Here is a 16,922-nt window from a genome sequence, read left to right on the forward strand (position 1 = left end):
TCAAGTAATTTGTTAAAGACACACGTCCAACAAAAATAGAACAGAGAATTTACAGTTTAGTTTTGAAGGAAGCGCTGATAACTTCATGGAAAAATAACTGGAATGACTGGACAATCGATAAAATGCTGCAGTGAAAATTATTCAGCAACCGACATTTTCATTTGTTCGCACCAGTGCTCAATTTATAAACCCAGATGATTCCATCATTGACGCAGATATTTTCCACATCAAATATTATTGTATCATTTAGTTGTTCTTATTTTTTAAAACAGATCTCAAAATAAAGATAAATGATATTTTCCCATGGTTGAGAATATTTTTTCGACATCAGTTACTCCTTCAATAAAACGAAAAGATTGAAACAAAGGCGGACTGAGTTTGAATAATTATCATTACCATTATCATTATCATTTACGTTACTACTCCTTCGTTAGTATCTGCAGCTTACCACGTATTTTAAAATGCTCTAAAAAATCTCCACATTGGGTGCAAAGCGTAACCTATTTTGATCTATATGAATTTAACACTGAAAAATTTGATATCTTAGTTAACGCTTGGCTAGCTAAAACCATCTTAAAAAAAAAAAGAAAAAATTCCTCACCATTAGAAGTTTCGCGCTTTAATTTATCATTCGCCGACTTGACATGCCTATCACATAAGGAAAATAAGCTTCACCAGCTAACCAATAAGAGATTAAAACAAACAAACAAACAAACAAAAACCCTATGAGTCTCTTCACACAAAGGGATGCTGTTTGTATTTTTATATTGCGGTCAAGAACCTCAGCAAAAAGTAAAACAGAAAGTATTTCGGAAAGTTAAAAAAGTATTTGTTTGCATTTGAATTAATCGATGGAACTTTCACTCAGTCTTAATTCGATTATTCCTAACAATTTGCACGTTGTAAAACGCTGAGCGAAGTTTTTTCGACAATACACTCTCGGTAAGCCTTTTGGACAAACTGCGACCTCTGTGTTGAGTATCGCCCTCGGCCAACGACCTCGACCCCGCCCTGGGAGTAAGATTCGGAAATTTGTACAAGACCATCATCATTCGAGTCTCCTCCAATTAAACCTGAGCAATCTTCGCCACTGCAATGAGAGCTTGCTCTCACTCCAGCTTGTTTTTCATGGGTTCCACTGCCTCCCCTGAGCACCCACCACCTCTGCCTCATACACCATATTCTTGTGATCCCTCTCCCCCACCACCAGACCCTCCAACTGCTCCTGGCGCGGGACCAGTGCTTGAACTCCAAAGCAAACGTAATTTGTCATAATTGTGAGGCAACAGAGTATGCAACAGGACACTTTGTCCGAAAAATAGAGGTTCCATAGTTGACAAAATTGGGAATATAAAAAAAAAATAATAGTAACAAATAAATAAAATAATAAAGGCTCTGGTGCAAGCATCTTATTAGGGCGAATTAAGCGTGCAATCGTTTATTAAACTTGCCATATTTTATTTGGAGTTAGAGTCAACGGTGGGGAAAAAAGGTGGGGAATGGGGAAAGGCGAAAAATATTCGTTGCCCCACTGACCTCCCCTCTGTTTTTGACCGCCGCTCGCTCGCCCCCTTTTGTAAATATTTATTTCTCTGTCCAGCCTTCCGTTGCTGTAAAAACGTCAAAGATAACACTGAGCACTCGCCCGCCAAAATTACGCCTGCTAGCTAAATAAAAGGCAACACTGAGAACATATTCCGTTGTTCTTACTTCACGCTTTCCGACACCAGATTCTCGTTCCAGATTTTGCTTCCTGCAATGCACCGCTGACTTCATTACAGTGGGCCGCACTTTTTCCGTGTTCTGCAATGTGCAGTTATCACAAATGTATCAAGTAAAGCAACATTAAGCACACTAAAATTGCCTTTTTTTCTCTCGGAATGTCTTATATGGACAGTAACTGGAGGGATCTTGACGTAAGTGAAAAATGTTGGGTTTTATCTTTAGGCAGGAAATGTTGTTGACACGAGTCAACGTGTTATGCACAGTCATGGTATACTAAGTAACGTTTCAGTCGTCATTATTTGATGTACGTAAGTGTGTCCTACCTCGTTTATCATTAGTTGGAAGATTTTGGGACGAACAAACTGACGACAAGTTTAATAGACCTGAACTGAAATAAATGCGTTATTTAACCCCCGGTTCAACGTGACCTAGCTCCCCATGGAACTCGGAGCGAATATTTTTTGTTGATGTTTTGTTTTTATAGCATCTTACCCTTCACGGTTTCACTATAATTTATTTTACAAAGTGCATATTATGATGTCCATTCCTTGCCGAAAGCTTCTTTGAAACTCCTTGAGAGACTTAATTAGGTGGTTGTCTTACGTACGAAGTCAAGGGATCCCAAAAATTTCAAGTTGTCGGTGTTTTTAGTTGTAGAAATGTCATAATTTGGGCATACCATGCAATCACTGATATCAAATTGCTTGATTTGGGAAAATTTGTCGTCTGATGTAGTTTTCAGAATCCCTCTGCATTTTTTAAACAAACATGGAATACTATTTTTAGGTTTGCAGTGCCAGGCATTTAGCCTTTTTGGACCATTTGTCAGACCAATGCCTTATGTAATCATTACAAAAACACCTTGGTAATTTTATTTAATTTTTTTTAATTTTTTTTAATTTTGGATGAAGACAGGCCACTGTTCACTGCATTATAAACCCACTTAGATGATTGACTACTAATTTGACCTGCTCCATTGGCTTATGAAGTTCAATTATGGTACTCATTTTTTATTAGCATTTTGATGGAGTGTCCAAATAACAAAATCAAAATAATGATAACAGACAATCAGAATATTCAGTTAAAATAGACCATTTTACAGTTGTGTACTAATGGTTGCCAAGCCTTTGATTTGCAATGAGGCTAAAGGTGACCTTGTTGTGGTAGAGACCAGTATCTAGTTAGCATGATAACAAAAGATTAATTTTCATTTGAAAAGCAGCCATGTCTGTAACGTAACAATTAAGGTCACCCTTAGCCTCATGACTATTATAAGTTAAACATAACCACAGTAAAGTGTGTGCTCTGATTGGTCAACTTAGTAATTGCACCATTTGCCCATGGGTGTACGCTGCTGACATGAGCAAATGTAAAGACTAGTTTTCCACACACACACTTGTTATTTTTTTGGGTTTCATGAGATTTGCTAATTAAAAGGGGGCTCTTTGCTGAGATGTATCAGTGTTACGTTATAAAACAAGTGGTAAACACCACAGCATACATGTTGGAGGTTTGCTTAACCCAGAGTCTCTCTCAGCTATCACCTCACATGACTCTTATTCATCTTTTGTGCGTAGCAACCTCCTGTGTGCATCAATAATTAGAGTGTATGCTGTGGTGTTTACCATTTGTTAAATGGCAACGAACTATTGGCCAGGGGTCAATGAGAGCTCAAAGTAAAAACAAGCCAGTTGCCGTAAGGGCATGAATATGGGAGTGGCTGAGTTGTGTAATGCTTTTAGATTTTTTAGTCTTTTTGATGGAGAACATGGAACAAGTCTCTAGGACTTATCCCAGAGGGGGGCTAAGCGAAATCAAAGTGATAGGGGAATCTCACATGAAAACTGCTCCATTTTTATGTATCACTTTTTGAGATAATTTCTGGGAGGAGGTGTGTTTCCTTACCACTTAAAATCATGGAGTGGTTGCCAGGAATGAAAATGTTGGTCACCCAAAAAAATTGACACAGCATTAAATATTACTTGACAACTGAACCACATTGCTAATAGCCTAGAGTAAGTAGTGTAGTTGCTTGGATTTTGAAACTTGGAATAAAGAAGGCTTCAGTTATGAATTGGAAGCATGAAGATAATAATAAACGTTTTGTTCTCTGTTTTTGTAGGCTTGGAGAAGTGACGGATTACCACTAACAACAAGTAGCAATGATGCAGCAAAAATGTTTGATACTACCCTAACACAGGTTGGCTTTGGTTAAAAATTTATACAAGTGTCAGCTAGGGCTAAAGTGAAATATCATAAGAATCAAACTACTAATTTTAACTGATACAGATATCTTAATTTTTATTTATTGTGCACAATTCTAGTATGGCAAGACATTAATTTGCTTTTTATGATCAACTTGAAAAACCCTAATTAATATGTATGATTATCAATGTGGGAGAAGTGCAAATCTAGATTTGCCCTGCCTGCAACCATTAATTGATAGCTACAAAATGAATAACAAGGAAAATCTTTATGAAGATATGAGCAACTATACTTTTCTAAATAAAAATTAAGTTTAAGTGGCTACCTTAAAATTCCGAAAATATTAAGCCCCTCTGTGTACAAACCCCTCCATGTAGAAGCCCCCAAATTTGAAATGCAAAAATACTTCGTATAATAAGCCCCTCTGAATATAACCCCCTGGGATTTGTATTTGGAAATTTAATCCTTGATAATACAAACCAAAGCAAACTACACATAATCACTCTTATCAGGAGGCCTTTTTAGTCATAAAAGATTGATTCCATGCACTAAAGCAATGTGGTCAACAAGTCTTCACTCGCGCCTTGAATTCATTTGGTCTGTAGACAAAGTATTTGCAAGGAAGTTCAATCCCGTCATCCTGTACCCAAACTCCCTCTAGTGCTCCACACTTTTCATAGTTATCACGAACTGTGAGCCTGAACTACGTTACTGTTTTTAGTGTATTTCCAGTCTAACAAAGTTTATTGCCATTGACTGTTTGAACTTGGCATTTTCAATGTGATTAATTTGTTATCATCAATCTCAAGTCAAAACCCTAATAATTACCAGTTGCGCATTCAAACATTTTGACACAAATTTGCCTCCAATTATAAGCCCAGCCAGTTGAAATGCAAATTTCCTCCTATAATAAGCCCCTTGGAGTATAAGCCCCTTCCAAAAATAAGCTGCTTCCAAAAATAAGCTCCTTCCAAAAATAAGCGCCTTCCAAAAATAAAAGTTCCTTCCAAAAATAAGCTCCTTTCAAAAATAAGCCCCTTTCAAAAATAAGCTCCTTCCAACAATAAGTTCCTTCCAAAAATGAACTCCTTCCAAAAATAAGTTCCTTCCAAAAATAACTTCCTACAAGGTCCTTTGAAAAATACAAGCCCCAGGGCTTATTCAGAATTTTACAGTAATTCTCATAACCATTGACGAATAGCAGTGATGAGTTTGTAAATAATCTATGGTGCTCTGTTAATGGGGGTAATTATTACAAGATAGATTGGTTTTAGTCAACTGAGTTGATCACCAACGGCAACTAATGATTGGGGTCATGCTCTAACTTCCATGTAGCTTTTTCCTGAGAAATATGACAATTAAACCTGGTGACAACTAATGTCCTTGTGGGAAAAAATGTATCTGGTTTATTTATTTGTTTGTTTGTTGTTGTTTTTTTCTTTTGGTTTAATTCGTACACAAGATGGTATGATTGACAACAGTGTCAATGGAATTGAGGAGTCTGTCTCCAAGATATTAGCAGCAGATCCCAACTTTGGCCGGTGAGAACTTTTCTATTCAGCACTTTGAATAACAATTATTGTGCAACTTTTTATTGGCATGGACTGAAGAGAATTCTGGACAGAATAGTCTATTGTTTATTGAAGAGATAAGATTTAGGTTAGATACCTGTGACAAGGACATTGAATATAAAAAGAAATGTGAATTATTAATGTAATCATTTAAACAAATATTGAGTTAATTGAGTTGTTGAAAACTAATACCTCGCATGCAAAAATAAATAATCTTCCTTGGATATTCCCATTGCCATTTTAGTGATTAAGTCTTTGCACTCCTTTTAGTTCCTATCAGTAAAATTGACTAAAGGCTGATAGTTTCAGAAGAAACTGTTTGGGGCTGCGTAGGTGGGAGTAAGGAAATAATCTGGATATATCAACTGCTTGGCCAAAGTCACTATTCCTTTCCAAAAATTTGAACAACTTAGATTATTCAGTTATTGCCATATTAGTGACTGGGGGATTTAAAAATGATTTGTGGTGACTTCTAGACTGCAGTAGATCTTGGTTATAAAGGAATATCTTTCTTATTTTGTCTATGTACATGAGGGTGCTTTTAACTTTGATTATCCTAATTGGCTAGCAATATGCTCAGTGGATGTCACATGAACCCAGGAATGGTGTAACATTCGAGAGAGTTTCTGTGGTTCAGTGCTAGGGAAGTATTTGAGAATCTGGCTTCAAGGACAAACCAGACCTTCATTCTAAAAGAGTATTAATTTATGGTATCATTTTTGTGGAGTGTCCTATTTAAATGACATCACCTGTTTTTATTTCAGTAATGGGTCATGTGATCTTGTGTGGCTTAGACCTGATCTCATCTGGAAAAGGAATCCACATAGATCAAGAGCTGAAGAGCAGCATGCTGTCCCTTGAAGGGTTAGATGCCAGGAGTAACATCACAAACAGAGACAGACTGCATGTCAAGGCAGTCAAAGAATGGGCACAAGGGTGAGTGTTACCAAGATGTCATGTCAATCACTGAGACAAAATTTTGACTTTTATCAAGTATTTGTCTGTTCCTTTAAGACGCGTCTATCTAAATGGGTGACTAATCACATTTTTAATGATTGTGAAATGAAATCATATACGTGAACTGTGGAGTAAGAATTGAACACTACAGTAATTAAGTGGCAATAAAAATAAAGCGTTCACAAAAATTTCTAGGCCTGTGCGGGCTTTGAATCCTTGATCTCTGAGATACTGCAATGCTTTAAAGTGATTGTTCCTTTTGAACAACGTCTTTATTTATATTCACAATTTAAATTATAGATTAAGACTACCTGCAATATAGCGAAGCTAATCGAAGCAGGTAGTATGAGAAACATGTCAATTACATATTAATATAATATTATTCTAATGACAAATAAATAAATAACAATTACAAAGGTACAGATGTCAATTACAAAAGTGAATACAAAAATATAGGTATATTAATTAAGAAGCCACGAGCACATAATTATTTCAAAACAGGAAAAGCTCAAAATACTCTTTATTTTAACGAAATCTAGTTTCTTGCCATTTCATTTATTAATATATCAATATCAGGATTTAAGAATCCTGGTCTAGAAGGATTTGAAGTAAGGATTCGGTTTTTTTTTTCTTGAAACTATATTTTGGGAGCTGTCTCAAAACGTCAGGAATACAGGTCCAAATTTTTGTGCTCATAGAGGAAAAAGAATTCTTGGAGTGATTTAGTCGAGAGAAGTTTATATAGAAGTTACCAGCGGTAGAAGATCATGTGTTATAATGATGAGCATCTTTAATGGGTCTAAAGAGAGCAGAAATGTTAGATGCCACGACTTTGTTATAGACATCATGCATTAAGATAGAGAAATTTTTAAACTAGATTAAAGGTAAAGACAATATTGGTAGAGATAAAATGTGGAACAGCGTGAACATTAAACTTGGAGAAATTCATCAAGCGGGCTACCCATTTTTGAAGATGGAGTATCTTGTTTAAGTGCGTTTTGGCTGCCTCTCCCCAGGCAGAGCTGTTTACAGTTATCTATGGTACAATAGTTTATCTCATAACTTTATAGTTATGCAAATACATCTCTCACACCAAGAATTCGCTACTAATTTTTATGCCTAAAAAGTAAGGGTGGTCTAAATTATCATCACCGCCTTTGTCACTTCTGGAAGATTAAAAATATCTTCGAAGGCAAAAATTTCTTATTTGTTTTGCCTACCCACCATTATATCTACACCTACAAATATGAAATTGTCATGTACAAAACAATTTGTAAAATTTCTGCTGCAATGAGTGGCTACTGGCAATTTCTCAAATAATCCCTCTACCCTTCTCCCTTGTCATCGGCACTACACCTCAAGAGGGTGAGTGACAAAAGGGGTACAATTTGGTTGGACAGAGAGGCTGTCCTCACCATATCCCCTATTCCTTCCCAGAGGAGCCCCTTATGGACAGCAATATGAGCAATTGATTACTGACAATATACTTCCATTCTCATTTCTTTCAGAAATACTGTCCAAGCATATCTAACGTGTAAAGATATATTAATGGAGAACCCAACTGACATGTTTGCTTTGAAGATGGCTCGCGACTCCTACTTCTAGAGATTCAATCGCAAGGGTGATACCGAAATGGAAGGAAAACATGCCACTCTATGGGTAGATGGCGGAGCGCTAACTGTTCTAAGTTCTTTCAGTATTCAATCAGTGTTTAGTCTGTCTTGTGTGGAGGATCCTGCCTTCTCTACGAAGTAAGAGGCTAGTCAATCAATCAATATCAATATCAATCAATACTTTATTTACCCACATAGCGTCAGTGAGCTCATAGAGCTCATTCAAAATACGTACATGCCACAGAACTTGAAAATACTTGCGTGTCAGAGAGCTTGATCTCATAAACAGCCCTGTTTGTGTCTACCTAAAAAGGTTGTTAAGTTAAACTTCAATTAAATACTGTTTTTGATAACCGTAATGACTCACTTTAGAGCCTTAACCCTTGCAAACTGAATTTCCAGTTTTCTGGGAATTCCTAGGAATTCCAAGGAATTCTCAAAAATTCCCAACTATGCAAATCAGCTGTAATATGAAAAGCTTGGAATTACTGGGAATTTCCGGGAAAGGAAGGTTCCAGTTTTGTGAGGACTTGGAATACCTAGGAATTCTCAAACATTTTCAACTCTGCAAACTTAGCTCTGATTTGAAAAGCGTGGGATTACTGGGAATTTCAGGAAAAGGAAGGTTCCAGTTTTGTGAGGACTTGGAACTCTTAGGAATTCTCAGCTATACAATTACCACCTTTAAGTTAAGAAGGGCGGAATTCTTGGGAATTTCTGGGAATTGAATTTGAGGCAGTTTGAATTTAATTTGAGACAATAAAAGATATGCTAAACAAAATATACCAAGACTGAGATGTATATACCTGTTTATGTTTATCATGAAATTTATTATTTACCAAGTTTTAGTAAATCTCAATATAAATATGCACTTTTCCACAAAGCAGCAGTCAGTTACATAAAGTGCAAATTGTCAATTTAAATCCAATGTACTCATATCACAGATATGCTTTCTAACCTCAAAGGCCTCGTGGATTCCAGTCATAAAAGGTTTTCTTTTGATGAAAAATGTCTCATGTCCGGAGATGCGCCAAAATCATAATACATAAACATAATCATAAGCATGGGTCAACGCTTCGGAATGTGCACATTAATTTGTAGGCAAAAATTCTACCGTACTATAATCGCTTCCTTCTCTTGTACAAATGTCTCTTCATCATGAGACGCACTTGACTCTGTTGGCACCGCTGCTAGCTCAGTAGAAGCGAAACAGGAATCGAGATGGCTGTGTTGGAACGTGTCGCTAAACGCTTCGTACGGTCCAACTTCGTTGATTTGGGTACTGGTACACTGTGATCATCTGGGTAGCTCTTATACTTCCTAAGGTGGTATCCATCTGTTATAATAATGAGGGTAAAACACGTTTGTAATCACATTTTAAATTGTGATTGCCTTCTGGTTGTTTCTCAACTTTGCCGTGAACACAACTCAAGTCAGGGTTTCGAGTCTTTGTTTCCTCGACGGTTTCCGGCCACAAATCTTGCATTTGTAGTACATTCGATTCTTCTCGATTATGTTTACGTATAGTGAATTCACATCATTATTTAGATCATCTTCAGAACATAGATCCAAGGTAAAACCATCGTTAACATCACCGATCAGCTCAATGAAACCTTGCGCGTTCTCTTAAGACTGCAATTGGGTAAGCCAGCGGATTCTATTTACAAGCCAATGGCAATTCCCAAAATATCCACGTGATCTTACCCGTGTTGGAAACAAAGGAAATTCCATTTGGCGCTCATCTTTGAATATACTTTTCATCCATTGATCGCTCGTGCTTTAAGTTATTCTTCTCTCGACTGCTTTGCTCAATATGACATCTCTAAAGATGGGTATTACCGTCGAGCAATGGGAAAATGAGAATAGCGTGAGTACTGTAAATGAAAAGCAAGTCGTTGGCGCCGTGAAGTTGAAAGAAGGGACAACGTACAACCATCGATTGGCCGGCACAAGGATCGAGCGGCCATTTAATTATAAAGCTACGGATTCTGAAAGTTTGTGGTGAGTACAAATTGCGATATTTGGTACGTGATCAAACCTGAGAATCGAATCGGTCACATGCATGCCACAGTTTCTTAAACTTAAGCTTTTCAATGAAATAGATCTATCAGTAGGCTAAAGGTTTCAGGATTAGTTTAGTCGCGTTTGGAATTTGGCAACTGAAGCTGCGAGCCCAGCAGAAAAAGACAAACGGCAGCTTAGTCTGCAGTTAGCATAAATTCATTGCAATTAATTATTACAGTTACAACAAGAATTTAATATTAAAAATCAATTATTTAACTGTAATAAGGCCCTTCACTCCCAAGAGTGTTCAGTCGAAATTGAGAAGAAATCTCTCAATTTCAACTTGCAGAATCGACAAAAACAAACAACATAGCATGAAGATGCTGCTTGACAGCTTACATTTGAATTTTAACACATGAGTTTTATCCAAAGAGGTTACAACCACATTAAATTAAGTCAAAGGCTGACTCAGGGAGGAAAGGATAAAATGTTATTTGTATCATTATCCCAAATTAAATGATTCCTTTCAAGACTATTTTTTGACTGATAGTATTTATTGCAATAAACATAACCCAAGCTATTGCATTTCATGAAAAAGAATCAACAGATTTTATTCACAATTTGTGTCAAACCAAAATTACTGATTCACTAGGACTATTTTAAATGAATAGCCGTAGTTGAGGATAATTAATACGAAGTTTTCAAGAAAAGGAGAAGAAATTTCATCCTAATATTACTGCATGTTGATGTTAATATACAACAGCAAATAATTAACATGTAAACCTGAGTTAGCATGTGAATAAATTTGATTGACTGCTTAAATTTATAGTTGGGAGTTAATACATAATATTTATTTGATATTAGTTGCCTTGAAGTATTCCTAAAATTCCCAGTAATTCCTTGGAATTTCCAGCAAGTTTTTAGATTCACAGTATTTCAGGGAAGTCATTGGTACTCTGAGTTGGAATTCCTAAAAATTCCCAGGAATTCCAAGAATTCCCAGGAATTCTAGGTCCTGTTGGCTTATGAATGTGGAATTTTTTAGAATTTCTAGGTTTTTTGGGGGAATTTCAAGTTTTTTTTGGGAATTTCTAGGTTTTTCTGGGAATTTCTAGGTTTTTTTGGGAATTTCTAGCTTGCATTGGCTCTTTATACCAAGAGTAAAGTTACATGAATTTTTCCTTCAGGGGATTTACAGAAAAATAAGCTCACACCCATACAATAATTCCACGAGACACAGCCTTCAGTTTGAGCCCCATTGAGATTTTGGGCAATTGTCAGAAAACCCCAGCCTCAGATAACGGTACTACAAAATACCAGCAGGAGTTCTTTTTCTTTCCCGTGGTATGCAGTACGCCCTTAGTATTCCAGCACATGCTGTGAAAGACATCGAGCCGTTTCAACACACTTACTTCTCTCTGCCCTCCGATTGAAGCTTCCCCAGCAACAGCAACAACAACAACAACAACAACAAAAGGACCACATTGTTTCGTATGAAATTACACAGACCCGAAACCAGGAGGATTAGTGAGAAAACAGTTGGGAGAGGAAGGGTTGGGGCTTATGGCCAACGTTCAGTTCCTCATTTGTAAAAGCTAAAGATGTTGGTATTTCTTTCTTTCTTTCTTTCATCCTTCATTCACCCTGTGTAGATGGGAGCTATGCTAGCCTGTCACAATTATTGGCACTGGGCACTATACCACATCGAAAAGGTTGTTATCTATTTCTTTAAAGTTAATATAGTTATGGTTTTTGTGTTTGTTTGTTTGTTTCTTTGTGTGCTGGTTTAGTTTTCGCATTTGTGTTTATTTTTTTTAGCCATGTTTGCGATCAAACGCCAGCCTTTCTTTATTAGGGAGAACATAAGCCGCATTGGACATTTATGACGAGGAGGTGTAGTGTAAAAATTATCTATAACCTGTGTTTTATTTTGTTATTTTTAATTTCTCATCCGATCACATCTGATTCGTACATGCACAACCTACATGTCAAATGAAAGTTATTTTTATGCCAATTTGTTTTTTTAATTTGCACATTACTTGGCTATTAAAACTATAATAATATTTTCTTTCTCTCCAGAAATACGAAATACTTCATGTGTGTTTGTACAGTATCGTACACCTAGGGGGGTAAATACATTTACAGTGACCTCGTTATGGCACTATTTGAATTAATTGTAACTGTGTAGCTTTTCTTTCTTGGTCAAAGGTTGGGAAACGTTGCCATTCTGGTGCCATGCTTGACTTAGTGGATTCTTCCCCACTGCTCTACACACTTCAGATGGAAGGTAACGAGATAACACGTACCTGCAGATGTGTTGTGAATATCATTATTTGTTATTTTGTCGATCGATCGTTTGATCTATCGAATGATTCATAAATCAATTCATGGCACGATCAGTTCTACTAATCATTTAGCAGTCAGTCTACTAATTATTCAACCATTCAGTCAATAATTTATTCAATAGATAGATTGAGGTATTATTCATTAATAATCTATGAATCAATCGAGATTAAGCCTTAAAAATTAAGCATTATTAATCATTGTAATGCAATTATTGTATACTGAAATTATTGGCATGGCTGAATTAGACGCACGACGTGATACATTTTGTCTTACGATGTTTTTTGTTGTTTGTTTGTTTTCTTCCTTGAGGTGTTGATGTTAATGATCGGTGGAGAGAGCTGTTTCATTTGTGGGAGTCACACACAGATGTGACATTTCTTAATGGTTTAAGGGAATCTCCACTCTTCTAACAATAGCGCTCAAACTATTCCAAATATACTTTTCAATACATCTGGTTTGAAAAAAGTTGTCTTACCAAGCATTCTGCCTTTTTAATTTTTCTTATTTCTTTACATGTATGCGAGGTGGGAAATGTGTATGACAGTGTCAGTTACTCCTGAAGGGATTTTGGCCATCTCCTGGAACTCCTTGTATATATTTGAGCTCCCGACCTCTGTGTTTTGATAGTAACCGTTGGTTTCAATTCTCGAGTGTTTCAAAAGTAATCTGGAACTACCTAGATTTTGTCTCACTCTGTTGGGTGATTGGTCTAGAAAACCCTTTACACCTTTTCAACCAATCAGATGGAAACTTGGAACCAATGGCAAAATGGGAACTCCTGCGTTTTCCCGCGCCTCGGGCAGTTCTAATTTTGAGTCCTCGTTGGTTCTAAGTGATAGTTCCTTTCCTTATGATAGGCTGATGTGATTACTTTGGTTTTCGTTGACGATACCCAAGAGAGAATCGCTCTCTTTTCCTGGGTGGTCTTGCTCAATGAAAAATACAAGCCATTGCTTTCACCCAGACCTCTCATTAGCAATTGTTTAATTGATTTTTTTTTATGTATTTTGTTTAACTATTAATTTTTTCAACTCAGTTTCATGTGTTGATGTGTACACTGGGAGCTAAGAAGGAAGATGAAACACTAACTCTAATAATGTCATCTAGAGACTTTGTTAGGTAATATGGAAGAAAAGTGTAGAAGAATGCTCAGATCAACAATCTGTCATTCAGTAAAAGAGTGTATAGTCATCTCTCAAGCGTGGATGGATTTTTGACGTTCTGATTAACTTACTACACTTCCTTTGCTGTTAAATACCAGTAGACTTCAGTTATAGTTATTTGTAACCGACCACATCACCAAGCACTTTCCCAGGAACTGAAAAGGAGACCACGAGAAGCGAGCGGCTATTTTATTATCACTATCTGCAAACGAGATTTGACTGTTCCAGCCCGTGGTCGAAAAATTATTTCAAGTGACTGTTTTCAGTGAGAGGGTCTCATAAAAAGAAATTAACTGAAAGCGGCGATATATTCAAATAGTAGAAATATTCATGAACTATCGTACAAGAAGCACGTGTCGTTAACCTTGGGTTAAGGTTTGTTCACGTATTTAAGCGGGTGACTTTCGTCTCTACTAATATAATTATCCTGAAATTCTTCGTCTCTATATGAGACGTTTTCAAGGGAGGAAGAGACCTTTAGAACGGGGGAATCAAGCGCTAAGTTATTTCTCATCTCGATTATTTTTGTCATTGATGGCTCATGTTCTGCTAAGACATTAGCTCGATCGGTATTATGACTTAGCCTTGCAATGTCTATTTTTTTGTTTTTGGTTTTGTTTTGTTTTGTTTTGTTTTTTTGTTTTGTTTCGTTTTCAGGGATGGCTCAGGAACAAATTGCGAAGTATCTAGAGAGGTTGGTTTGGCCCGCTGTGAGGCATTTGAACAGGCTGACAAGGTAAATTCACCTCTTTTACGGTCTCCCAACTTTACTTCACTAAACACTTCACGGACTTAAAGGACTTATGACTGGAACAACGAAATTCTTGAGGTTTAACTTTGTGTCCTTTTTTTTCAAAGGGAAACTTTGACAGAGCTGTAGACATTTTAAAACCCCTCCGTTATGACGTAGTCAACAATGGGGGCAGTAACGCGCAGGTTCGTGTATTTTGATTGCAATTCATTGTCGTTAATTAGTGCAACTTGTGGCAACGTCTCTTTGGTTTCTTTTCTTTGACAGAGCGGGTCATCTTCAACTTATTCCTGGTTCACGCTGCTCTGCATTCATCGCGAAAAGAGCACCATCACTTGGCAAGGTAAAGGGCAGTTTCTTTTGTACGAACCCATATTCTTTTCATATCTAAATTAGATTTCTGTTTATCCTGGCATATGTTAATACGTTTTTTTGTGTTTTTTTTGTGTTTTTTTTTCTGAAGAATTTGGTCTCAAAGATTCAAGTTATGGCAACATATTCCGGTAGCCTGTTATTCTCCCCCAAACCTGTTTGAGGCAAGGCCTTTAAATTGTAAAACACTCCACCCAAAGCTTGACACTAGCCAAGTGGCTAGTGACAACTATATGTTAAAACAATTTCAGTTCGTTTACTAGCTCAACTGGTCTGTGGAAATCGAAAACCACAGGCCAAAACTAAATTTCTACTAGTCTGTGGCTAGTGGGCTACCGTCAGTGTACAGCCCTGCCATTGGAACCAGTTAGAACGAGGTCGACACGCAGGCGTGATATTCAAAAGTTATCACTTCTTTAATTCAGATCTAATTCGTGAAATATAACCCATAACGGAATTCAACTGAATACTATTGAGCGATACCTGCGCTGAGTCTTCAGCAAAGTGACATGATTTTTGTTGACACAAACGTCAAACTTTTCGTTATTGTTGAGACCCTTGGGGCTAAAAACAACTCTTTGAAAAAGATTCAGGGATTAAGTGTGGCCATTCAGACGAACACTACCCAGCTCCCAGTTCAAATTCTTTGGCCCAAGCTGAGAGTGTGATTTTGTACGTCTCTATAAATAAGTCAGAAAGACGGGGGAATTTATGGCACGGGGTCACGGGGGGGGGGAGGGTGGGGCACCATTTGTGTCTCAGTTCCTGACCTTGCTAACGCATTTTCTAAAGTGTACTTTTTCATCTCAAACAATTCCAACAAAATTTTTTCACGCACGCTGGCGTTTTTGTTTTGCTCCAAACGGCTCTCATTACTGGATTTGCGATTGAGAACGCATACATTTTGAAGCGTTACCGCCTATCATCCAAACTAAGAAAAAGAACGTCCGAGAACGCAGAGGGCAGCCACAGTATATGTTTGGGACCTTTTGCTAACGTGGTCAAAGGTCCACCTTCTCACTTGTGTATTCAAGAAACAGTTTTTTTTGGTGTTATCGGTCCCTTGAGTTGATGTATCCATGGTCACAGAACATCCCAAAATTCCAAAAATACGACTTTTCTAAATAAAACCCTGCAAGATTAACTTTTAACGAAAAGGTGTGTCTTCTTTCAGGAGCATATTGACGGAGAGAAAGGCAATGACAGAAATCGCTCCAATGACAGACCGACTCATGGGGCAGGCCCTTGCTTTACATGTGGAGTAAAGTCGGAAACAGACTCTTAAAAACTCAAAATCGGATGGATAACGCCAACACAGTCCGCGTCAAAATAATGGTTCCATAATATTCGTTTAAGGAATTCAATTCACGATAGCAATTCATCGGCTGGGCTGTAATTTCAGTCTACGTTCATCTGTGTGTAGGAACTTTCGACTCAGTAAGTCGAAAGTGGTCCAGAGCTGAGATTGGTTCCTACGATTCTCTACTCAATGTTTTCCCCTCATTGGTTGTCAATGGTTGTCTCGTGATCACCTTCGTTCTTAGGATACTCTCTCTTACCAGATAACCCTTGCAACAAGTTTGCTTTTGGATTTGATTTCTCAACATTCAGTCGAAAGGTACTCTTACGTCGTAGTTCAAACTTTGTCGCATAACCACAACCATCCAACACTTTGTACAGTTTCCTGAGACAAAGTAAAATTTTATTTTGGTTGAGAAATCAGTGAACTCGTCGTATAAAGGATTATTAAACTAAAAGGAAACAACACCTTTATCTCTTTCCACATACGATAAATGGTTTGGTAAATAAGAGAACTGAACCCGAACGTTCCTATGCGCCCCTTGGAGCGTGGTGTTGAAAAGATGTTTTGAACCCCTGTTAATTGGAGGTCTGCGGCCAAAGTCTAAAACTTGACTTGCATTGCTATGGTTTCATTGAGACCTTGTAACAAGGATTTTACACCTTATTAGAGGAGCAATTTCCTTACCATTATTTTGGTTTTGTGTAACTCTGACAGCAAAACCATGTTTTCATGCTAAAAGTAAAATGCTAAGGTGAATTCAAGTTCCGCATTTAATTAGCATCGCGTGGGGAAATTTTTCTGAAATGCAGTTTTGTGAACTGGTCGCCGCCGTAGCTGATTTAATTAGGTTAGTTAGTAAGAGACATAGAGTCACTGAAGTCCTAATGAAAACATCGCAGTGCTTCTGCGATG

At 37.3% G+C, this 16,922-nt stretch overlaps 1 protein-coding gene and 1 pseudogene across 4 annotated transcripts in view; both read left to right on the plus strand.

Annotated features, from left to right (window-relative positions):
• The first annotated feature begins 1,786 nt into the window (after nucleotides 1-1,786).
• LOC148737741 (putative pre-mRNA-splicing factor ATP-dependent RNA helicase PRP1) overlaps nucleotides 1,787-16,922 on the plus strand; it is a 159,521-nt pseudogene continuing 144,385 nt past the window's right edge. The window contains exons 1-5 of the transcript XR_015996448.1: nucleotides 1,787-1,916; nucleotides 3,848-3,925; nucleotides 5,393-5,471; nucleotides 6,266-6,437; nucleotides 7,967-10,072. The product of XR_015996448.1 is annotated as a putative pre-mRNA-splicing factor ATP-dependent RNA helicase PRP1 (transcript). The remainder of the gene's footprint in view (nucleotides 1,917-3,847; nucleotides 3,926-5,392; nucleotides 5,472-6,265; nucleotides 6,438-7,966; nucleotides 10,073-16,922) is intronic.
• On the plus strand, nucleotides 10,081-15,414 carry LOC148737742 (tetratricopeptide repeat protein 38-like). 3 transcript variants are annotated; one of them, XM_088748238.1, is made up of 6 exons: nucleotides 10,081-11,787; nucleotides 12,284-13,540; nucleotides 14,242-14,320; nucleotides 14,443-14,520; nucleotides 14,605-14,678; nucleotides 14,799-15,414. In XM_088748238.1, exons 2-6 carry the CDS (start codon nucleotides 13,470-13,472, stop codon nucleotides 14,968-14,970), a joined length of 474 nt encoding a protein of 157 aa, XP_088604364.1. In that variant the 5' UTR covers nucleotides 10,081-11,787; nucleotides 12,284-13,469; the 3' UTR covers nucleotides 14,971-15,414. The 3 variants fall into 3 exon arrangements, with proteins under 3 accessions (XP_088604364.1, XP_088604361.1, XP_088604362.1); XM_088748235.1 differs by lacking the exon at nucleotides 10,081-11,787 and having other exon boundaries at nucleotides 11,794-12,362; nucleotides 12,731-13,540; XM_088748236.1 differs by lacking the exon at nucleotides 10,081-11,787 and adding an exon at nucleotides 11,794-11,968.

This window comes from Stylophora pistillata, chromosome 2, assembly GCF_964205215.1.
Source record: "Stylophora pistillata chromosome 2, jaStyPist1.2, whole genome shotgun sequence".
Taxonomy (NCBI): Eukaryota; Metazoa; Cnidaria; class Anthozoa; order Scleractinia; family Pocilloporidae; genus Stylophora; species Stylophora pistillata.

Bases quoted from the DNA above. Each gene is read 5' to 3' on its own strand.
- LOC148737742 (XM_088748238.1), top strand. From the start codon at position 13,470: ATGTGTACACTGGGAGCTAAGAAGGAAGATGAAACACTAACTCTAATA. The intron at 14,321-14,442 runs GTAAATTCACCT...TTTTTTTCAAAG, and splicing joins CATTTGAACAGGCTGACAAG to GGAAACTTTGACAGAGCTGT. The intron at 14,521-14,604 runs GTTCGTGTATTT...TCTTTGACAGAG, and splicing joins ATGGGGGCAGTAACGCGCAG to CGGGTCATCTTCAACTTATT.